Source organism: Bufo gargarizans, chromosome 2, assembly GCF_014858855.1.
Source record: "Bufo gargarizans isolate SCDJY-AF-19 chromosome 2, ASM1485885v1, whole genome shotgun sequence".
NCBI lineage: Eukaryota > Metazoa > Chordata > Amphibia > Anura > Bufonidae > Bufo > Bufo gargarizans.
The window spans coordinates 267,296,670-267,321,978 of record NC_058081.1 but is presented as its reverse complement, the minus strand read 5'-3'; the positions used below and the strand labels follow the sequence as shown (position 1 = coordinate 267,321,978).

General features: G+C 40.7%; 1 protein-coding gene across 5 annotated transcripts in view; it reads right to left on the bottom strand.

The window, feature by feature from the left end:
- CADPS2 (calcium dependent secretion activator 2) overlaps window positions 1–25,309 on the bottom strand; it is a 605,828-nt gene that overhangs the window by 454,908 nt on the left and 125,611 nt on the right. For all 5 annotated transcript variants that reach the window (XM_044280279.1, XM_044280275.1, XM_044280277.1 and 2 more), the window contains exons 5-6: window positions 23,565–23,801; window positions 10,727–10,848 (exon numbers count right to left, since the gene is read on the bottom strand). In XM_044280279.1, the coding sequence (XP_044136214.1) occupies window positions 10,727–10,848; window positions 23,565–23,801 (359 nt within the window). The remainder of the gene's footprint in view (window positions 1–10,726; window positions 10,849–23,564; window positions 23,802–25,309) is intronic.

Sequence of the window (25,309 nt, the reverse complement as noted above, 5' to 3'; positions counted from 1 at the left end):
AATATTTAATTCCATGGTAGATATCTGCAGCATAAATGGGCATTCTACAGATTTAAACTCCACACTGTAGTGTGCACAGAAGAATGTAGACAAGCTGGAAGAACGTTTAGTGCACAGAGTTGATGACCTCAATCAGAAACACTTTGAAGCATGGAGATGGCCGTTTCATTAGTCTGAGGTGGTCTTGATGTCATGGGTCCATGGGGACAGCTTGCAACTCTTGATAGAACTATGAATGCATTCACAGATAAAAATCTATACTGATTTGTATATTATTTATCAAGCTCTTAATACAAGTTGTATAATATTTAATCGCCGTCTAGCTCAAAGGTATGTACCAGGAAAGATTAAAGGACCTTAACATGTATAGCTTGGAAGAAAGACGAGACAGAGGGGATATGATAAAAACTTTTAAATACATAAAGGGAATCAACAAGGTAAAAGAGGAGAGAATATTTAAGAAGAAAAACTGCTACAAGAGGACATAGTTTTAAATTAGAGGGGCAAAGGTTTAAAAGTAATATCGGGGTGGGGTGGGGTGGCTTGGCTGCCAAGTGAGATGGCCGCTTGAATCTTGAGCTCCTGCAAGTAGCACCTGACAAAGCGACTAATACCCTGACATCTGTAATAATTCGGGTGGCAAGTGGTGCCATTCGATTGCTGAGGATGCCCAGAGGCAAAAGACCCCAAGCGAAACAGGGGAAACTGGACTTCTACTTCGACAAAGAGCCAGATGCCTCTCCGACGAGCGCAGAGTTGCCGCCATTGTTGGCGTGCCTTAGCAGGCATATATTAGACTGGGCGTCGTTCTATTCTAATTTACGGGTTGAGAGCCAGCTGGCATCTCCATGGAATCTGATGGCCCTCCTACATACTAAGGTGTCGACGCTCCCATATGTAGCAAAAAGATCCCTAATTCTTAGAGACACAATTATTGCCTGGAAAAACGCGAGGAAGCTTTTAGGCCTACCTTATATGTTTTCGAAACATCTCCCATTACAGGGTAATCCCAACTTCCCTCCTGGTTATAGTGAGAAATCCTTTCAAGATTGGGCGGATAGGTGAGTGTCTAAGATAGGGGATCTGATGCACGCGAGAGAGACCAAATGGGCATTGCTGGGTGAAATAATAGAGAGATGGAAACTACAGAAACCAGCACTGTTTCCATATATGCAGGTTCAAAGTTATGTAAAGAGCTTTATAAGTGACTTATCCAATGAAGGGGAGAGGAATAAGTTCGACTCCTTTCTGGGACATAAGTGCAGGATGTCTATCTCAGAAATCTATAATGTACTTAGGGCGACCTGGGAGGATCAGTTGGTGGTTAACCTATTCAGGAAATGGGAAAATCAACTGGGGGTGTCGGAATTAGACTCCATTGCTCGGTCGGGTATTCAGGCATTATATAAAGCAGTACCCAATGAGAAGATGAGAGAAACACAGTTCAAGATACTTCACAGGGCAATCTATGGGTTTGATTTACTGTCTTCACTAGCTAGACCTGATAGAATAACTGCTTTTCCAAAATTTAGCACGCCAGGGACAGACTTGTTTCATGGTCTATGGGCATGCCCCAGTTTGGGCAGATTTTGGTCTCAAGTGTTTTCAATAATGAAACGGCTTGGCAATAACTGTCCCGAATTATCACCTCTTCTAGTTATATTTCAGGCAGAAGGAAAAGAATCATCTGACAATGAAGGGGGCGGAGAGAGGAAGGGTCTGACGGTTCTTTAACATAAGATATTGTTGGAGGCAAAGAGATGCCTATTGACACGGTGGCTGTCAGCAGACATTCTCAATGTTGAGATGCTGTTGAGACGAATTAAACATTTATTTCATTTAGAATGGCGGGATGCGATTACCAGGAAATAAATACTGGGGGAAAAACTGTACAAAGTATGGAAGGTTTTCATGTTACATTATATTCCCAAATCTGAATAACCCCCACTGATAGGACCCTTTAAACTCACAGCGTGGTACCTACAGGAGGATTTGAAGGATCAGTTGGGGGACTTGAAAGTTTGAATAAAGTGCCTTGCAAGAGTGACGAAGGGGTTTGAACTATTACCAAAGGTTGGGATAGTTTTGATGTCAGATAGGAGCCGAGACGTTCAGGAAGGACAAAAGTGGGATTGGGGGGGGGGGGGGGGGGGGGATTAGGGGAGTAAAATAAAGAATATGTTTTTGGATTTGAATGGGAAAAATCAATTGCAGACTGTGATTTAGTTTAGTTTGTAAAATATTTTATTGTACAAATCAAAAAGAATGTCATACTTTGAGGACAACAATGGCATATTGTACATCCGCACAATGCAAGATAATATTGACATTTACATATACAGAAAAACAGTGAATTGGTATAGCAAAAAGAAACCATGAACCTTAACATAAGACAGAGAATAAGGTCATATTAGTTGTATCATACACCTTCCTAGTACTATTCCTAGTAATTAATTGCTAATATCGGCTGAATATCTCTTAAATCGGAAGATATATATATTTAACCGGACTGTGTATTTAGTAGATATTTGCTTTGTGGGGGTCATCATCGTCAATATTTCTGTGCTATGAGCAATGACTCTGTATATTGCTTACATGTATTTTTCCCTGAATAAAAGTATATTAAAAATAAAATAAAAAGGGAATATAAAAAATAAATAAAAATAAAATAAAACATGCCTTAGATGGCATTATACGCCAGACAAACTATGTATAATATTCCCTGAGACGTCTCATCTCTGCTGGAGGGGGTGTGGTCAGAGAGGCACACTTTTGCATATATTATGGTCATGCCCACTTTTGTCTAATCTATGGGACAAAATCTTCTCACTCACTTCCAGATTCAGTGGTATAACTATCAACAAATGCCCACAAAGGGCGTTGTTCTTGGCCGATATCCATACCATCCCGGTTCAATGTAGGATCCCGGTAGCCTTCTTATTCTTGACCACCAAAGTGACCATTACCGCGTGTTGGAAATCTACCAAAATTCCCTCTGTAGCAGAGTTCCTAACAGGAATCCACACCACATGCTCTTATGAGAAAATCCTCGCATACAAGGAATGTAGAATCAACAAATACCGGTCCAACTGGGACCCGTGGACTTCCAGCTTCTCCACTAAGAACAGTGATTTGACAAACATGTCATTGTAATTGTACCTGAGACTTTATGTTTTGTGTTTTACTTGTCTATTTATTTACACCATGCTACTGTTACCTTCACACCTCCCTCTTACCCCTGTTCTTTTATGTCTCCCCCCCACTCTTCCCCTCCCCTCATGTATCAATAATGCTACCTCAAGCTATATTTGGTCAATACTACTCTGATCATTGGCTTGATTAACTTTGTGTTTATTACCTTGAAACCTTCAATAAAAACTATTGAAATAAAAAGTCATATCAGGAAGTATTAGGGCCAGGGGCTATTCATAGTATTCAGTATATTGGGCAGACTTGATGGGCCGAATGGTTCTCATCTGCCGACACATTCTATGTTTCTATGTTAACAAAGTTTTAAAATTACAGAACGTATACAAACCACTGTAAAATAGCAATACAATTGCCAGATGACAGAGCGACTGATCTCCCATCAATATGCAGAATTCAATAGCTTAAGTATGACTACTAAATTCTATCAATATTTCAAATCAACATTCTAAGGGTATGTTCACATGTAAGTTCCAGCACAGAATTCGTAAAAATAGCGGAGAAATAAGTCCTGCATTCAGGACTCTTTTCTCTGGTAAAAGGCGTTTTCCCAAACGGAAACCAAATGGGGTCTGTTCAGCTCCATTTGCATCAGTTAAGTGCACTTCCTTTATTATCACTGCTCTGCTCCCATAACGGAGCAGAATAATGGAAATAACACATGCTGATGTGATGGAGACTTAGTATGAGTGAAAAGAAAAGAAAAGGCGAGCGAGAAATAAAATGTCCACGAGTGCTCTAATTATTTCACATATTATTAATTTTATTGTTTAAGTGAATCAGTAAATATGTCAAAAACATGGCAAAATTACCTTAAACTACATATGTTAGTAGACTGGGAGAAATAATCAACCTATTTAATCTGCTGTCTTATTTGAAGGAACACATTGATAAAGGAGCTTTATAAGAAAAGACTGCTGTGTATTGACTGTTCTCTATGTTAGCTTAACACAAGGACAGCCACTCACATCTTCATTAAAATAGTCACATTCTCTGAAAAGATATTTTTAGGCCTCTCTTACATCATGTACTGGAGATGAAAAGGAAGATAAGAGCCATGCTCAAGGGAAGTGGTAGACATTCCATAAGAACATATTAGGGAATATTGCTCACCAACCTTGATCTGTGCTCTGATCTCCTTTCCATCTAAACAAATGGAAGGGAGGACGGATCTTCCATACATGATGTAACAGATGGCTTTATAAAAAAAAAAAAAACACACACACACCAACAACAGTATACTAAGATTATAAGGCAATCTGTAAAGCATGTGCTCTAACAGTTCGGTGCAAGATCAGTTGACATACTGTCCTCTACCATTTTGATATACTTTGAAGGGAACCTGTCATCAACTTTATGCTGAGCGCACTGAGGGCAGCATAAATTAGTGACAGAAATGCTGATTTCAGCAGCGTGTCACTCAACTGGTTGCCGAGAACCAGCATCATAATCATTGCAGCACAGACCTTAAAAAGAGTCAAATCTACCTGAGAAGAGTCATGGTTATTCATAATCTCCTTCTCTCCCGCCCACCTGATGATGATAGGCAGTTCTGTCCTAGAGAGAAAGGGAGAAAACTAGGTAGAAGCTGTCAGTCATCAGCAGGTGGGCAGGGAGGGCAGGAATTCATGAATAACCATGACTCTTCTCAGGTGGCCGGGACTCTTTTCCAGGCCCAGTCTGCAATGATTGTGATGTTGGTTCTCAGCAACCACTTACTTTTAACTTATAAATGACAGACCGCTGAAATAAACTCACCTGTCTCTACTTTATTCTGCTTTTAGTATAGGCAGTATAAGTTGATGACTGGTTCCGTTTAAAGGTAATCTGTCAACATGCCGATGAGTCCTGAATATTCATGAGCACCTTAAGAAAGCCAGAAGGTTATGAATGTCAGGAGTCGTTGGCATGCACTGGAGCGGTTAGAACCTAGCAGCGGAAAACTGCTGATAGATTCCCTTTAACTGCTTGCAACTAACTTTAACACAAATTTTATTGCTTCTGTTGTTCCCTCCCACCTTTTTATGGACATGTTTTAGGGCATCATTTGATTTACTGTATCTTGTACTGAAATACAAGGGGGAAAAAAATCTTGGTCGGGTGAATTTGAAAGAAAATGCAATTCAGCCATAATTTTTGGGTTTTTGTCTTTATGGTGTTCACTTTGTACTAAAAATGACATGACAACGTTATTCTGCAAGGAAGTACAATTACATTATACCAAATTTATATAGTTTTTAAAATTAATTATCACGTACATGTACGTGGGGGAAAGTGGTGCCTTACCGCTTTGCCAGGTACATGTACGTGATGTGATCGTGCGGGTGCAGGAGCTGCACCCACCCGATCCGCAGCATGGGCCTGGCTGTTACCGATAGCCGGGCCCCTGTTGCATCCGTACCCATCGACGGATTAACCCTTTCATATGCCGCGGTCAGCACTGACCGCGGCACACGCAGGGTTTACAGAGGGAGGGGGCTCCCTCTGACTCCATCGGCGGCCCGCGCTGCGCTGGCAGAGGGCTGATGGTTCCCATAGCAGCCCCGATGCCTTCCACAGGCGGCGGAGCCTGCCATGCCAGCTACGGAAGCCCAGGAGATCAAGCCTGAGGGCTGGGTCTCCTAGGCAACTGTCAGCGTCTTACTGTGTAAGACGCTGACAGTTCAATTTAGTACAATACATAATGTATTCTACTGAATTAAAACAGGGATCAAAGCCTGAAAAAATGAAGTCCAACAGTGGGACAAATATAAAAAGTTTTTTATAATAATAAAAATTGAAGTTTCCAAGCCAAAAAAAAAAAAAGCAACAAAACAACTGTAAAAAAAAATAGGGAAAAATAAGAAAAGTGACATATTCGGTATTGCCGTGTCCGTATCGACCGTCTCTATAAAAATATCACATGACCTCTCAGATGAACACGTCCAATTTTATTATAAAAACTACTTTTTTTGTTACCTTACATTACTAAAAGTGCAACACCAAGCGATCAAAAAGGCATATGCACCCCAGAACAGTACCAATCTAACCGTTACCTCATCCGGCAAAAAATTAGCTCCTGAGATGGAGCTGGACAATCGCCCAAAAAATAAAAAAAAACTATGGCTCTCAGAATATGGAGACACTAAAACATGTTTTTTTTGTTTCAAAAATGTTATTGCATAAAACTTAAACAAATTAAAAATAGTATACATATTAGGTATCGTCACGTCCGTAACAACCTGCTGTATAAAAATATCACATGCCCTAACCCCTCAGATGAACACCATAAATTTTCTTATGCCATTTTTTGTCACCTTACAGCACAAAAAGTGTAATACCAAGCGATTAAAAAGTCATATGCACCCTAAAATAGTACCAATCAAACAGTCATCTCATACCGAAAAAAAATTAGAGCCTACCCTAGGACAATCACCCAAATAAGAACTATGGCTTTCAGAATTATTTTTTTTTTCAAAATGCTTTATTATATAAAAAAGTAGTCATATTTGGCATTGTCGAGTCCGTAACAACCTACTCAATAAAAATACCACATGATCTAACCTGTCAGATGAACATTGTAAATAACAAAATAAAAACTGTGCAAAAACAGCTATTTTTACCTCAAGAAAAGTGTAATATAGAGCAATCAAAAATCATATGCACCCTAAAAATAGTACCAAAAAAAAACTACCACTTTATCCCATAGTTACCAAATTGGGGTATTTTTTGGGAGTTTCTACTCTAGGGGTGCATCAGGGGGCTTCAAATGTTACATGGCAACTTAAAATTATCCCAGTTAAATCTGCCTTCCAAAAACCATATGGCGTTCCTTTCCTTCTGAGCCCTGCCGTGCGCCTGTACAGCAGTTTACTACCACATATGGGGTGTTTATGTAAACTACAGAATCAGGGTAATAAACATTGAGTTTTGCTTGGCTGTTAACCCTTGCTTTGTAAAAAAAAAACTGATTTTACATAAGTTATCACAAGAATTAAAGAAAAATTTAGATGAAATTTCAGAATTTCACTTTTTTGGCACATTTTTCATTTCAATAAAAAAATTTAAAATGTGCCAAAAAAGTGCAATTCTGAAATTTCATCTAAATTTTTCTTTAATTCTTGTGATAACGTATGTAAAATCAGTTTTTTTTTATAATTGTATGTTTATTATGGTATATAAAACGTGAATACACTCTTACAATGACATAGTGCACAGAAGTTCCAAGGAGGAGCAATACACATAACACTAGGGCTGCAGTAAACGAATATTTTTGTAATCGAGTATTCTATCGATTATATTTCTCGATTCATCGAGTAATCTAATAAGAAAAAGCTACTTAAAATAACGTACGTAATTAGGTATGTATAAAGTTATTGGTTTGAAGGGGTTAATAACTTTATACATGCCTAATGCCAAGGTGCTTCCATTAACCCCTCCAAACCAATAACTTTATACATGCCCATTGGGTTTGGAGGGGTTAATGGAAGCACCTTGGCATTAGGCATGTATAAAGTTATTGGTTTGAAGAGGTTAATGAAAGCACCTTGGAGGTGCCTTCATTAACCCCTCTCTAAACCAATAACTTTATACATGCCAAGGTGGTGCTTGCAGCCTCCATTAACCACTCTCTCTCCATCTGCCTCCCCCCAGCCTCTGATCTGCTTGCCCCCGCCTCTGATCTGCCTCCCCCCCCCAGCCTCTGATCTGCTTGCCCCCGCCTCTGATCTGCCTCCCCCCCCTCCCCCCAGCCTCTGATCTGCCTCCCCCCCCCTCCCCCCAGCCTCTGATCTGCCTCCCCCCCTCCCCCCAGCCTCTGATCTGCCTGCCCCCTCTGGTAACGCAACCCCCCCCCCCACACCCCCCAGTATTAATCATTGGTGGCAGTGGCCACAGGGTCCCCCTCCTCCCCCCCATCATTGGTGGCAGTGTCAGTTCCGATCGGAGCCCCAGCAGTGTAATGCTGGGGCTCCGATCGGTTACCATGGCAGCCAGGAGTCACGCTACTGAAGCCCTGGCTGCCATGGTATGTTAGTGAGCAGAGAGCAGCGCATTATACTCACGTGCGCTGTGGCCGCCGGTCGCTCCTTCTTCTGTCTGTGCGGCGGATTGCTAATGCTTACAGCACGTGAGTATAATGCGCTGCTCTCTGCTCACTAACATACCATGGCAGCCAGGACTTCAGTAGCGTCCTGGCTGCCATGGTAACCGATCGGAGCCCCAGCATTACACTGCTGGGGCTCCGATCGGAACTGACACTGCCACCAATGATGGGGGGGAGGAGGCGGACCCTGTGGGATATGGCCGGCACATTCATTGGTGGCGCAGTGGCCACAGTCCCTCCCCTCCCCTCCTCCTCCTACTCAGTCCCTCCCCTCCTCCTCCTACTTGGTCTTCAGCGGCAGCCGCGCACAGTGGGGAGGGAGAGACTCCCTCCTCCTCCTCCCTCAGCTGTGCCGGCCGCTCAGTCCTGCCTCTCTGGCCTCCGGAGGACACGGAAGCGGTGAGTGAGACGCTTAATTTCACTCCCGCTCCGTGATCACGTGATCTAAACGATTCCTCGATGCAGGGAAACTGCATCGATGAATTTTTGGACTCGATTTAATCGAGTTATTCGAATAATCGTTTCAGCCCTACATAACACATTACATAATATTGGATGAGCATATGTAACACTTGATAATATTCAGTGACGGAGCATTAAAGACCAGACAAAAATAAAGCGTTGAATTGATCCAACTGAGATTGTGTCCATCTCTAACTAGTCTAAGAGGCAAAAAAAGAAGAAAACAAAAACTGCTGTGCAAAATATCTTCAACAAATAGCCAACGGATAGGACAAGCGACATGAACAAAGACAGAGAGGGAAGGGAGGGGAGGGGGGGTGAGAGGAACCAAACCCTTCACCATGATTCCTCAAGGTTGCCTATTAGCCCAATAAGTGTCCCATATGTCCCATACAGCGTTGAAGAGTGCCATTTTGTCCTGATACATAGCAGTGGAATACTCCATTGTTCGGACCTCCATTACCCTGGCATACAAGTCAGAGAACCGTGGTGGGTTGGGGCTTTTCCACGATCGGGAAACTAGACAACGAGCTGCTGTTAGTATCAGTAGCAGCAGTTTGAGTGCAAGTTTTTTGACTTGTTTGGGGACCACATTAAGCAGGAAGGACACGGGTTCCGGTCGGATTTCGATTCCAAAAATGTCGGTCAGGAGAGTGCCAACCTCAGTCCAGTAAGGGCCTATCTTGGGACAGTCCCAGAAAATGTGAGGCAATGTACCCCTATGTAAGCCGCATCTCCAACAATCACTCGGAACCCCTGGATTGATTCTATGGAGGAGGTCAGGAGTGAGATACCAGTACATTAAGATCTTAATTGATGATTGATAGATGATTCCGCTGCCCTCCTCCATATAAGGTGCCAGAGCGAGTCCGGTAAGACCCTCCCCAAGTACTCCTCCCACTTCACCATGTAGGAATGCCTTTGGGCCCGGTCAGGGAAGGGAGTCAGCAATATTGTCAAATCAGTTTTGAATACCTTGAGGGGTGTAGTTTCTAAAAGGGGGTGATTTATGGCTGGTTTCTAATATGTAAGCCCCAGAAAGTGACTTCATATCTGAACTGGTCCTGAAAAAACTGGGTTTTGGAAATTTTCTTAAAAAGCTTCTAAACTTCTAAGCCTTCTAACGTCCCTCCAAAAAAAGAAAAAGTCATTTTCAAAATGATCCAAACATGAAATTTTTGTTAAATTTGGCTTTTTTTTTTTTAATAAATAAAAATTAAATATTTTGACTAAATTTTGCCACTGTCATGAAGTACAATATGTGCCAAGAAAACAATCTCAGAATGGCTTGGAGAAGTAAACGCGTTTTAAAGCTATTACCACATAAAGTGACTTGTCAGATTTGCTAAATTAGGCTGAATGGGTTAAAAATATGAAAGCCTTTGAAAAAAAATGTCTTTGCACTGCCATATTTTGCCAACTTTTTAATATATATATATATATATATATATATATATATATATATATATATATATATATATATATATATAAAAAAATTTTTCCACCTTACAGAGCGTGTGAGGACTTGTTTTTCGGCTTTTTGATCACCGTATTACATTTTTTGGGGATGATGGCGAGGTGGCCATAAAAAAATTAAAGTCGGGCATCTTTAATTTCTGGCTATTGACTGTAGAAAAATGGCTTGGGATCACAATCATTGTAAGTCAGAGGTCAGTTGTATTGCACAGCCAGCAACCCCAGCATATACTTCATCTGCATGTAAATCATGTACATTTGCATATTTTAACAGTACATTAACAATTCAGCACAACATAGTAAACATAGTAATAAACATTTATGGGGTTATTTATCAAACTGGTGTAAAGTAGAACTGGCTTAGTTGTCCATAGCAACCAGATTCCACCTTTCATTTTTAACAGCTCCTTTGGAAAATGAAAAGGTGGAATCTAGGTTGCTATGGGCAACTAAGCCAGATCTACTTTACACCAGTTTGATAAATTTAGTGTCACTTACTGAGGTCTTGAGGCTTCCGCTTGATCTGTCTGGAGTTTTTCACCACCCTCCACTTCCATTGTACAGTACACAATTCTGTTTGGAGCAACTGATTTCAGGCCCTGAACTTCCATGATAACGATCTATATATAGAAGCAGATGAAGGTAAATAAACGTAACATTAGTTTAAAAAAAAATATATATTTTATGTATTATTTACCGGTATTTATTTAATGTCTCGAAAATGGATTTTGCCTATTCACATATCTAAAGAACTAAATAACCAAACCAAGTGATCTAAAATATTATCCACAAATGAACCCTTTCAGGAATTTTTCACCTTCCTGACCCTGAGTAATTTAGCAAATTTGACTTATCACTTTATGTGGTAAAAACTTTTGGGGGAATGCTTTGACTAATCCAAGTGATATTTTTTTCGTGACCCATTGTACTTCATGTTACTGGTAAATTTGAGTCGATATATTTTATCTTTATTTATAATATTGTTTTTGGAGAGCAGATGGAATGCTTTCTGTGCACCATGTCGCTTTAAAGAAATCCTGAAGTACCTCTTCAGTGGAAACCCGCAAAAAGTTACATCATTTTACAAACAACCACCTTCAAGGAGTTTATTGAGGGTTGTAGTGAGTGCTTTGACTCTACAGGTGCTTCATAGAATTTTAAAAATACTTGATTGTCCCTACAGTATATGCTGTAAATTAGCTTCTCCACTTTTCTCCTCCTTTTCAATGTGTCAAAATAGAAGGAGACTGGAGGGCAAAAAAATAAATAAAATTAAAAATAAATAAATGTTGCCCTCACTGCCTCTCTATTATATGCTGTAACATATATATATATTTATTACACACACACACACACACAAAAAGACTGGGTGAACAGGTGAATGTGTGAACAGGGTCAAATACATGACGCCACCTGTTCACCCAGTCTTAGTGCATTTAGTAGTGTGCTGGTACTTTTTTGTGTGTGTGTAATAAATATATATACACACACATACATACATACACACAGTCCTGATCAAAAGTTTAAGACCACTTGAAAAATGGCAAAAAAAAATCATATTTAGCATGGCTGGATCTTAACAAGGTTCCAAGTAGAGCTTCAACGTGCAACAAGAAGAAATGGGAGTAAGACAAAACATTTTTTAAGCATTCAATTTAATGAAAACAACAAAAACTGAAACATGCTGTTTTTCAGCTGATCAAAAGATTAGGACCACACCTCAAAAAAATAAAAAAAAATAAAAAAAAATTACCCCCCGACCCCCCCGACCCCCCCCCAAAAAAAAAAAAAAATCCAACTTCCAAACATGAAATCAGTAGCTCCGCCGTTATTGTTAATCACTTCAAAAATTAGTTTCGGCATGCTTGATGCAAGCGTTTCCATGAGGTGAGTGGGAACATTTCTCCAAGTGGTGAAGACGGCCGCACGAAGGCCATCTACTGTCTGGAACTGTTCTCCATTTTTGTAAACTTCCCTTGCCATCCATCCCCAAAGGTTCTCAATTGGATTTAGATCAGGGGAACACGCAGGATGGGCCAAAAGAGTGATGTTATTCTCCTGGAAGAAGTCCCTTGTCCTGCGGGCATTGTATACTGTAGTGTTGTCCTGTTGAAAAACCCAGTCGTTACCACACAGACGAGGGCCCTCAGTCATGGGGGGTGCTCTCTGCAACATCTGGACATAGCCAGCGGCCGTTTGACACCCCTGCACTTCCTGGAGCTCCACTGAAGGAAAAAGCACCCCAGACCATTATGGCGCCCCCTCTGCTGTGGCGCGTAGAAAACATCTCAGGTGGGATCTGCTTGTCATGCCAGTAACGTTGGAAACCATCAGGACCATCAATACAGTACAAATATTGTACTGTATTTGTGACAATATTATTGTGCTTTACCACTGATGAGTAATACACATCTGTATATGTATTCTGACCTTTTTATGCACTGTCTGCACTTTATATTATGATGTAATAGGGGTTGGACTATATATACACCCCACTATGCACTGTGTTCATTGCTTGAAAAAGGCTCTTGTATGAGCTGAAACGTTGCCATCCACATGGGTGAATAAACACCACTACTTTTACTTGGAGTGCTGTCCGTCTTTCACCTTTATTATATGGGGTAAGCAGCAACATCCCTGGACCTAGCACCCACACAGTTTTTTCCGGTGCCGCCATTTGATTCCATATATATATATATATATATATATATATATATATATATATATATATATATATATATATATATATATATAGAAGTGAAAAATAGCCAGCAGCACTCCAAATCAATTCAAAAGTTGATGATTTATTGGACCCAAAATCAGGCGACGTTTCAACAGCTTGTTGCTGTCTTTATCAAGCACAGTGCACATGTGTTACAGACACACTTTAAATAAGGGCATCAATCAAAAATAGATTAACATCAATTGAACATAATACAGTAAATGTACAGTGAACGAACAATACATGTGATCATAGAAAATACATATAACAAATTGGCCTCATTTGGCAAAAATAATACATCAGACTAAAACAACATTAATTCCACATATCGTGATTTATATGGAATATAACATAATAAGTGTCAGTGATTACCCTAATAAGGTGAATTAAAAAACTCACTGTCAGGTGGGCAACTGCATGGTTGGCGTTGAACATGCTCCTTGGCGTCCCCATACACGATTTGCGCATGCGCGAAAATACTATACGTAATTAGCGCATGCGCGAAAATCTCGTGATTACCGCATGCGCGAAAATACACGTAATTAGCGCATGCGCGAAAATATCAAATCTCGCGATTCCTCCGTTTTCGAGCGGCTGGCTAACACCCACAACTAAGATGGGCGAAACTGGATCAAATGCATTGTGCGCATGTCAGAGCAGTAATGGGTGCCACCCAACACATATCACATGATCAAAGTGATCTCAATAGAGCTGCTAGTCCATGGAACCCGATACTATAAATGAATTGGGTCCTAGGGCAATGCCGCACGGCCACCCACATGTCAAAGCACGTATGGTAGTGGGGGACAGTGCCCCAAAGATCCAAAATCTAAACTATAAAAAATGTTTTACATGGTTTGTATATGAATGTCACATATTGATTGACAATTCATAATAATGAGATATCGGCGTAAACAATGGGAAAACAAACCTACATCGCAGGGGGATCCCCACGGAACGCCACTATTCTCTCAAAAAGTAACAACATTGATACCCATAAATGAATATAAGCATTCAATTCAAGGAAAAAAAGGGAAGAACAACCATAATAATGCAGGTACCATGGTCGAACGGATCAAATTTTTCTATATGAACGGTATACGGGGGCATCCAGAACAATGTACAACAAATTCCGCACAAATAGTAAAGCACTGAACCAGGCATATATTGGTTGAATAGAATAAATAGATATTGGGGAGCCACCTGGAACCAGGATGAACGTCACATCATGCAGTGCCTCCGCCAAGGCAGTGAGATCAAAATAAATCTAAAAACAAAGAGAGAAAATTTTAGCGATTCTCATAAAAAAATATACTTGATTCAGGATAATGATTCAAATGCAGAAACACCCGTGCATTTGACCTACAGAAAGGGATACGGATCCTGCAGAGTAGAGAAGGCATAAGATATGGGCAGTGCCAGGGCCAAACTACACTAATCCACCCTAAAGTCCACGTTTAACCCATTAGGTTTTAACGTCTTTAGCGTATATATCCAGTATAACTCGCGTTTTTTAAGGATAGCCTGTCTATCTCCACCACGCCTCCCCAATTCTACCTGTTCCAAAACACGAAATCTCAAATCACTCTGTGTGTGCCCTGCCTCTTTAAAATGTTTGGACACTGGTAAATCCATCTTTTCTTTCCTGATGGAGTAGCGATGTTGATTCAATCGTGTCTTTTTTCCCCAAATTGCGGAATTTAAAGCACCCCCTCTTTTCTCCTATCGGAGAGGACGGAATGTGGGTGATAGATTGGTGAAGGCGGATGTGGGCAGTGCCAGGATCAATGTGAGGACAATGTGTGGTTCTACTCGTACTGGCTGCTACCCTTGCTATCATTGCATACATTGCAAACTTATGATCAAAGGAGATACATTTTTAAATCCGGCCACTGGTGGGATGATGAAAATCACTCAATTCTTGACCTGTGACTCATCCTACGTGGTCTACCAACTGACCTGCCCGTGTGGGAAGTGGTATGTTGGTGAGACCACGTGGGATGTAAAGACACGATTGAATCAACATCGCTACTCCATCAGGAAAGAAAAGATGGATTTACCAGTGTCCAAACATTTTAAAGAGGCAGGGCACACACAGAGTGATTTGAGATTTCGTGTTTTGGAACAGGTAGAATTGGGGAGGCGTGGTGGAGATAGACAGGCTATCCTTAAAAAACGCGAGTTATACTGGATATATACGCTAAAGACGTTAAAACCTAATGGGTTAAACGTGGACTTTAGGGTGGATTAGTGTAGTTTGGCCCTGGCACTGCCCATATCTTATGCCTTCTCTACTCTGCAGGATCCGTATCCCTTTCTGTAGGTCAAATGCACGTGTGTTTCTGCATTTGAATCATTATCCTGAATCAAGTATATTTTTTTATGAGAATCGCTAAAATTTTCTCTCTTTGTTTTTAGATTCATTTTGATCTCACTGCCTTGGCGGAGGCACTGCATGATGTGACGTTCATCCTGGTTCCAGGTGGCTCCCCAATATCTATTTATTCTATTCAACCAATATATGCCTGGTTCAGTGCTTTACTATTTGTGCGGAATTTGTTGTACATTGTTCTGGATGCCCCCGTATACCGTTCATATAGAAAAATTTGATCCGTTTGACCATGGTACCTGCATTATTATGGTTGTTCTTCCCTTTTTTTCCTTGAATTGAATGCTTATATTCATTTATGGGTATCAATGTTGCTACTTTTTGAGAGAATAGTGGCGTTCCGTGGGGATCCCCCTGCGATGTAGGTTTGTTTTCCCATTTTTTACGCCGATATCTCATTATTATGAATTGTCAATCAATATGTGACATTCATATACAAATCAAGTAAAACATTTTTTATAGTTTAGATTTTGGATCTTTGAGGCACTGTGCCCGACTACCATACGTGCTTTGACATGTGGGTGGCCGTGCGGCATTGCCCTAGGACCCAATTCATTTATAGTATCGGGTTCCATGGACTAGCAGCTCTATTGAGATCACTTTGATCATGTGATATGTGTTGGGTGGCACCCATTACTGCTCTGACATGCGCACAATGCATTTGATCCAGTTTCGCCCATCTTAGTTGTGGGTGTTAGCCAGCCGCTCGAAAACGGATGGAATCGCGAGATTTGATATTTTCGCGCATGCGCTAATTACGTGTATTTTCGCGCATGCGCTAATCACGAGATTTTCGCGCATGCGCTAATTACGTATAGTATTTTCGCGCATGCGCAAATCGTGTATGGGGACGCCAAGGAGCATGTTCAACGCCAACCATGCAGCTGCCCACCTGACAGTGAGTTTTTTAATTCACCTTATTAGGGTAATCACTGACACTTATTATGTTATATTCCATATAAATCACGATATGTGGAATTAATGTTGTTTTAGTCTGATGTATTATTTTTGCCAAATGAGGCCAATTTGTTATATGTATTTTCTATGATCACATGTATTGTTCGTTCACTGTACATTCACTGTATTATGTTCAATTGATTAATCTATTTTTGATTGATGCCCTTATTTAAAGTGTGTCTGTAACACATGTGCACTGTGCTTGATAAAGACAGCAACAAGCTGTTGAAACGTCGCCTGATTTTGGGTCCAATAAATCATCAACTTTTGAATTGATTTGGAGTGCTGCTGGCTATTTTTCACTTCTAGTACATTGGACCTAGGTGCTGGTCCACACTGGCCGGACGTGCACCCCCTGCTTATACAGTGTGCTGCTTCCTCACTTTCTTCAAACTATCTATATATATATATATATATATATATATATATATATATATACACACACACATATATATATATATATATACACACACACACACACACACACACACACACAGAGGCAGCAGCAGTCAGTGTGAAGCGTGTCTCCACAGTTTGAGAGTCCATTCACACGTCCGCAACTGTTTTGCATCTGTAAATTGTGGATCCGCAAAACACAGACACCAGCCATGTGAATTTCGCGGAACGCACATGGCCGGCACTATAATAGAAATGCCCTTTCTTGTCTGTGGATGAGGACAACAGGACATATTCAAATTTTTTGTGGGGCCACGGACCGGAAGTGCTGTCCGCATCTTTTGTGGTCCCATTGAAAATTAATGGGTCCGCACCCGTTACACAAAATTACAGAACGGCTGCGGACTCATTTTGCAGGCGAAGACAGAAGACAGGGAGCAATGCTAAGGCACAAAATGTCCGACTTTATAGCTATTTTTTCTAATAAAAATGTATGATATCCGTAATAAAGTATATTACAAAAATGGTCAATATATATAGGGAGGGAGCAGTGAAGGAAAAATAATTAATCCCAGCTGCCTTCACAGACAGCTCTGCCTTGTAATGTGAAGACAGATATGCCTCGACAACGCACAAGAGAGCGCTGCTAAGTGACATTTTAAGGCAAGTGTTCTCATATACAGTGCCTTGCAAAAGTATTCACACCCCTTGACTTTTTTCGTGTTTTGGTGCCTTACAACCTGGAATTAACATAGATTGTTTGAGGATTTGCATCATTTAACTTACAGAACATGTCCACATGTTATTGTGAATCAAACAACGAATAGGACAAAATAACAAAAAAAAAGTCAACAAGCATAACTATTTACCCCCCCCTAAATTCAATACTTTGTAGAGCCATCTTTTGCAGCAATCACAGCTCCATGTTGCTTTGGATAAGTCTCTATGAGCTTGCCACAGCTTACCACTGGGATTTTTGCCCATTCCTCCTTGCAAAACTGCCCCAGCTCCTTCAAGTTGGATTGTTTGTGCTTGTGAACAGCAATCTAAGGCCCCATGCACACGGCCGTGTTTCACAGCCGTGTGCGGGCCGGGGAACCGCGGCCTGGATCCCTCCTAAGAGCAGGAGCGCACGGCGTCACTGGTTGCTATGACGCCGTGCGCTCCCTGCTGCCAGCACAGTACAGTAATACACTGGTATAGATCATACCAGTGTATTACTGTATTGCGGCGGCAGCAGGGAGCGCACGGCGTCATAGCAACCAGTGACGCCGTGCGCTCCTGCTCTTAGGAGGGATCCAGGCCGCGGTTCCACGGCCCGCACACGGCTGTGAAACACGGCCGTGTGCATGGGGCCTAAGTCTGACCACAGATTTTCTATTGGATTGAGATCTGGGCTTTGACTAGGCCATTCCAACACATTTACATGTTCCCCCTTAAACCAATTTAAATTCAATTTTAGTCTCATCGGACCAGAGCACCTTCCTCCATATATTTTGGGAGTCTCCCACATGCCTTTTCGCAAACTCACAACGTGCCTTTTTGTTTTTAGCTGAAAGTAATGGCTTTCTTCTGGCCACTCTGCCGTAAAGCCCAACTCTATGGAGCGTACGGCTTATTGTCGTCCTATGTACAGATAATCCAGTCTCTGCTGTGGAACTCTGCAAGCTCTTCCAGGGTTACCTTAGGTCTCTGTGCTGCCTCTCTGATTAATGCCCTCCTTGCCCAGTCTGTGAGTTTTGGTGGGCGACCGTCTCTTGGGAGGTTTGCTGTTGTGCCGTGTTTTTTCCATTTGGTTATGATAGATTTGATGGTGCTCCTTAGGGATCATCAAAGATTTGGATATTATTATTATTTTTTTACCTAACCCAGACTCTTACTTCTCAACAACATTGTCCCTAACTTGTTTGGAGAGTTCCTTGGTCTTCATGGCAGTATTTGGTTAGCGATTCCTCTTGCTTAGGTGTTGCCGCCTCTGGGGTCTTTCAAAAAAGGTGTGTATGTAATAAAACACAGGTGGACATCATTTCACTAAAGTATGTTACTTCTGAAGGTAATTAGTTGCACCAGAGCTTTTTATGGGCTTCCTAACAAAGGGGGTGATACATACACACATGCCAATTTTCTGTTTTCTATTTCTAAACAATAGTTTTATTTATATATTTTTCTCAATTCACTTCACCAACTTAGACTATTGTGTTTTGATCCATCACATAGAATTCAGATTGAACTTAAGGCTGTAATGTAAGAAAACACGAAAAAAGGTCGGGGGGGGGGGGGGATACTTTTGCAAGGCATTGTAAATGTACAAGTACTCTAAATAAAGTGTATTGAAAAAAATTCTCTATCACTGTCCCTACACATTAGAAGAAAAAAATATATACAAATGGCAGTTACACTTTAAGCCCAAATTTTTCATTTTCACACAGGGTAATAGGTAAACAGCACCCCAAATATTGTTCTTTACTTATTTTCTCCTGAATACAGAAACAGCCCATATGTGATTGCAAATTGCTGTATGGGCACACTGCAGGGCTCAGGAGGGAAGGAGCACCATATGGCTTTTGGAGGGCATATTTAGATGGAATGGTTTTTAGGCACCAAGTCGAATTTAAAGAGCCCCTAAGGTACCTCTACAAAAGAAACCCCCAAAAAGTGACCCAATTTTGGAAAGTGAAGGGTGTAGTTAGTGCTTTGACTCCACAGGTGTTTCATAGAATTTAGAAACATTTGGCTTATAGGGGAAGTGTCTGATCGGACCCCCGCCAATCTGACACTCATCCCCTATCTTGTGGATAAGGCATACATTTTTTTTTATCAGATATTTTTATTTGATTTTCACAAGCATATTGAGAACAAAAGGTAACCCAACCTACCCTTCCACCTCCCTCCCCTCCCCCCCCCCCCTTCCCAGAGTCTCGTGACCAATTGAGTCCAGAGTCCACAAATCGTGCAATAAGTCCGGCAGTAGATCCTCATACACATGCCATGCATATATCGTATTCCATATTCCAGGCCATACATCACATACCCATCTTATACTCATATATATCCCGTCAGCATTTATCATCCAAGCACTCCATACTCATATCGTCCTTGCACTTAGTAACTAGAAACATCCAGACAATACTTTACAGCATAACTGACCTATGGGCTAAATACTCCACTGTAATGCTGCATCCAGGAAAAACCACACTGTCTCAAACCTTTTTATGGACCCTCTCTTCTGATAGATGTACTTCTCCATTCGAACCAGATTGTGTACCCTAGCCTCCAGTTTATCCAACTCTTTGTACATATAGTTAAGCCAAATTGGGGTATACGCCGTATACCCAGTGATCTTTGTGACATCCCTGGATTTCCACCACACCTTGTGAATGGTGTTCAGTACTCCATATCGTTCCCCATAACACGAAAGGCACCATCCTCCAGTGCAGACATCAAACATGTCCGTCCTACAAGAAATCTCACTATTTTCCCTACCGTGTTCACTTTCTCTATGTCTCCCCATCCTCTAATGTGTTGTAGCTGACTCGACAGATAATATAGCCACGGGTCCGGTAAGGCCAGACCTCCATTCGTTTTTGGTCGCCGTAGAGTGCCAAGTTTAATACGGGGGACCCCTTTCTTCCAAATTAAGTCTCTAAACAGGGCATTCACTTAATAGAAAAATCGAATCGGTACCCAGCAAGGAGCATTATGTAGGAGATACAGTAACTGGGGCATCAAAATCATTTTTATAAGGTTGGTCCTTCCTACCATGGAAAGCGGCAGCTTGATCCACGTATAAGGCATAAATTGTAATGGAACAGCCCCTTTTAATAATTGAAGTGTGGAAAGGGGAAGGCTGTCAATCATTGCATTTTTTTTAAGGGTGAGCCTAGACTGCAAGAGTACCTTAAAGGGGTATTCCCATCTCAGACAATGGGGGCATATCTCTAGGATATGCCTTCATTTTCTGATAGGTACAGCAAAGTGGCGGCCGGCAGTGCCGGGTTTGGCCACCACCAAGCTCTCTTATTGACCCGCCGAGTGGCACGCTTGGCTATTTTCAGAATCCACATAGAAATAAATGGGAGTGCAGCCACAGCTTTTATTCACTTCTAGGGGGCCGACAGAAATAGCCGAGCCAACGCTCGGCTATTTTCGGAGGCCCATAGAAATGAATGGAGGGCAGCCACGCATGCACAGTGCACCCTCCTTCACTTTGCTGGCTGCGTTGCCGTCTGGGACCGCACCTATCAGAAAATGGGGGCATATGGGGGCAGACCCTATTGTCTGAGATGGGAAAAACGCCTTTAAACTACAAGAAAACACTGATACAAGAAAATAGAACAAAGAAAACATTTAAACTGCATGCAGAATATATTTTCATTTAAGAAAAATTGAATATGAACTCATGCACAAGGAAGATGCACACATACAATTAAATCACTTTTACTTCAGTAAGTACTACATTGAACAGCACTAAAGATAATCAATTTGTTCTTAAATTGTTAATATAACAAGAAGACGACGACAATAAATTGATCACAGGATGTCCCACAGATGGGCTACACCCGAAAACAAATGTAATCTGCTGAGAAACCTAATGGAATAGTTGGGATAAATAAAATATAAAAAGCCATTAAAAACAGACTAAGTTTTTTATGGTCATTCTGCATCCACTTTCTAGCCGTTTGTAAATTTTTTAGGGTTGTTTTGTATCCATTTTTGTATCTATTTAGCATTTTTTTTTTTCATTAAAAAAGGCCATGAAAAACTGATGAATGCCAGTTTTTTTGTTTAGCATACCAAACCCTGCAGTGCCCTCAGTACACCCCCATAGTGCACCCGGCTATGTGAATAGCCCCACAGACAGTTTTTCAATGTCGTGTGAACGCAGCCTAAACAGTCTTGGAAAATAGATTTTCCAAATTAGGGCTCTTTCACACAAGCGGATGCCGTGTGGGCAATCTGCTGCGTGAACGAGAGCCAAGCCCCATTCCGGACAGCAGAGACACGGAGCATTAACATGATTGATAATGCTCTTTGCCTCTCTGTGACCTTTTTACTACAAAATCACAACTTTATCTCACGTATCAATATCTCACTTATCAATATCAAAGATGTTAATGCTCCGTGTCTCTGCTGTCTGGAACGGGGCTTGGCTCTCTTTCACGCAGCAGATTACACGCGCGACATCCGCTAGTGTGAAAGAGCCCTTAGGCATCCCCTTTAGCCCCTCCCCACCAAAGGCATTTTGTTTTTCATCCCCACTTTCAATGAGCCAAAACATATTTTTTTTTTTCTATCAACATAGCCCTGAAGAGGGTTTGTTTAGTGTGGGGCTGATTGTATTTTTAATGGCACTATTTAATGTACAGTCGTGGCCAAAAGTTTTGAGAATGACACAAATATTAGTTTTCACAAAGTTTGCTGCTATACTGCTTTTAGATCTTTGTTTCAGTTGTTTCTGTGATATAGTGAAATATAATTACACGCACTTCATACGTTTCAAAGGCTTTTATCGCCAATTACATGACATTTATGCAAAGAGTCAGTATTTGCAGTGTTAGCCCTTCTTTTTCAGGACCTCAATGCGATTAAGATCTGGGGAGTTTCCAGGCCATGGACCCAAAATGTCAACGTTTTGGTCCCGGACCACTTAGTTATCACTTTTGCCTTATGGCACGGTGCTCCATCGTGCTGGAAAATGCATTGTTCTTCACCAAACTGTTGTTGGAAGAAGTTGCTGTTGGAGGGTGTTTTGGTACCATTCTTTATTCATGGCTGTGTTTTTGGGCAAAATTGTGAGTGAGCCCACTCCCTTGGATGAGAAGCAACCCCACACATGAATGGTCTCAGGATGCTTTACTGTTGGCATGACACAGGACTGATGGTAGCGTTCACCTTTTCTTCTCCAGACAAGCCTTTTTCCTGATGCCCCAAACAATCGGGAAGAGGCTTCATCCGAGAATATGACTTTGCCCCAGTCCTCAGCAGTCCATTCACCATATTTTCTGCAGAAGATCAATCTGTCCCTGATGTTTTTTTTTTTTTTTTGGAGAGAAGTGGCTTCTTTGCTGCCCTTCTTGACACCAGGCCATCTTCCAAAAGTCTTCGCCTCACTGTGCGTGCAGATGCGCTCACACCTGCCTGCTGCCATTCCTGAGCAAGCTCTGCACTGGTGGCACTCCGATCCCGCAGCTGAATCCTCTTTAGGAGACGATCCTGTCGCTTGCTGGACTTTCTTGGACGCCCTGAAGCCTTCTTAACAAGAATTGAACCTCTTTCCTTGAAGTTCTTGATGATCCTATAAATTGTTGATGGAGGTGCAATCTTAGTAGCCACAATATCCTTGCCTGTGAAGCCATTTTTATGCAACGAATGATGGCTGCACACGTTTCTTTGCAGGTCACCATGGTTAACAATGGAAGAACAATGATTTCAAGCATCACCCTCCTTTTAACAGGTCAAGTCTGCCATTTTAACCCAATCAGCCTGACATAATGATCTCCAGCCTTGTGCTCGTCAACATTCTCACCTGAGTTAACAAGACGATTACTGAAATGATCTCAGCAGGTCCTTTAATGACAGCAATGAAATGCAGTGGAAAGTTTTTTGGGGATTAAGTTAATTTTCATGGCAAAGAAGGACTATGCAATTTATCTGATCATTCTTCATAACATTCTGGAGTATATGCAAATTGGTATTACAAAAACTTAAGCAGCAACTTTTCCAATATTTATGTAATTCTCAAAACTTTTGGCCACGACTGTACTATATAATGTATTATGAAATTTTTAAAAATGTTACATGAACATTTAGTTTTAGCAAATTATACATACAAAACTGATCAGGCTGCCCAGCCACCTCTTAAATATCCATACCTCCAATGTAAAAGACAGGACAACATCAGATTTTGCCAACTGAACTTCACTTTCGTCTCCAATGTCTAGAAAAGCAGAATTCTGCGAGCGCTTTAACTTTTGTAGTTTAAACTCAGGACCACCTTTAGACACTGGAAGACTTTCTAGGTTGGCCATTAGTAAATTGACTGAAGCACGCAGCTCTTCTATAAACATTCCTTCCATTTCCTTTGTTAAAAACTTTGGAAATATTTTCTCCTATAAGAAAAAAACTGAGTAGTTAACAGAAAAGATAAAGGGACAGCAAATGTTATTTTTTCATCAGGTCGCCATATCAGACACTAGCCCTGATTATAAATTGACAGATGACATTATGACTAAGCAAACAGCATCATGTTGCTTCAGCTTCATCCAAAACCATGAACCATGGAATTGATAGAAAATTCTAACTACATTTCTCAGATCTGTATTGACCTAAACTAATAGGCAACATAATGTAGCCCACTGTGCTTTATTGTTAAAACTTAATTTTTATTCAAGGTTTTCTTTTTGAATGGATATATATATATATATATATATATATATATATATCTCTCTCTCTATATAATTATATATATATATATATATATATATATATATATATATATATCTCTATCTATCTATCTATCTCTCTCTATATATCTCTATCTATATATCCATCCAGGTGCTTAAAACAAACAAAAAAAAAAATACATGGTATGGTATTTTAAAAGCAATTTTCAAAAAAAAATCCAAAGCTGGCTTTTTAACCCCTTCAAGACCAAGCCACATTTTGCAAATCCGACAGGTTTCACTTTATGTGGTAATAACTTTGGAGATAAATTTGAGTCAATATGTTTTACATTTATTTAAAAAAAAATCCCAAATTTACAGAAATTTTTTAAAAATGCACAATTTTCAAAATTTCAATTTCTGTGGTTTTCAGATTGTGGTACCTCACAAAATAGTTATTACTTTACATTTACCATATGTCTACTTCATGTTTGCATCAATTTGTAAATATATATATATTTTAAGACGTTAGAAGGCTTAGAAGTTTAGAAGCAAAATTTTTAAAATTTTTCAGAACATTTCCAAAACCCAATTTTTAAGGACCAGTTCAGGTCTGAAGTCACTTAGGGTACTTTCACACTTACGTTGTTTGATTCCGGAAGTCAGTTCCATTGCCTGACTGTATGCAAACGCATGTAATTTTTCCTGACTGATCAGGCATTTTTCAGACTGATTAGGATCCTGATCAGTCTGAAAAATGCCTGATCAGTCAGAAAAAATGCATTGCAATACCGGATCAGTTTTTCCGGTGTAATCAGGCAAAATGGATCCGGTATTATTTTTTTCTCATTTTTAAAGGTCTACGGATGCGCAGACCGGAAGGACGGATCCGGCATTCTGGTATTTTGAATAATACACTAATACATTTCTTATAGAAAAAAATGCCGGTTCCGGCATTCAGGCAAGTCTTCAGTCTTTTTCGCCGGAAATAAAACCGTAGCATGCTACGGTTTTCACTTTTGCCTGATCAGTGAAAATGACTTAACTGAAGACATCCTAATGCATCCTGAACGGATTACTCTCCATTCAGAATGCATGGGGATATGCCTGATCAGTTCTTTTCCGGTATAGAGCCCCTGTGACGGAACTCTATGCCTGAAAAGAAAAACACTAATGTGAAAGTAGCCTTAGTGGGGCTTATATAATAGAAACCACCCCAAAATTACCCCATTTTA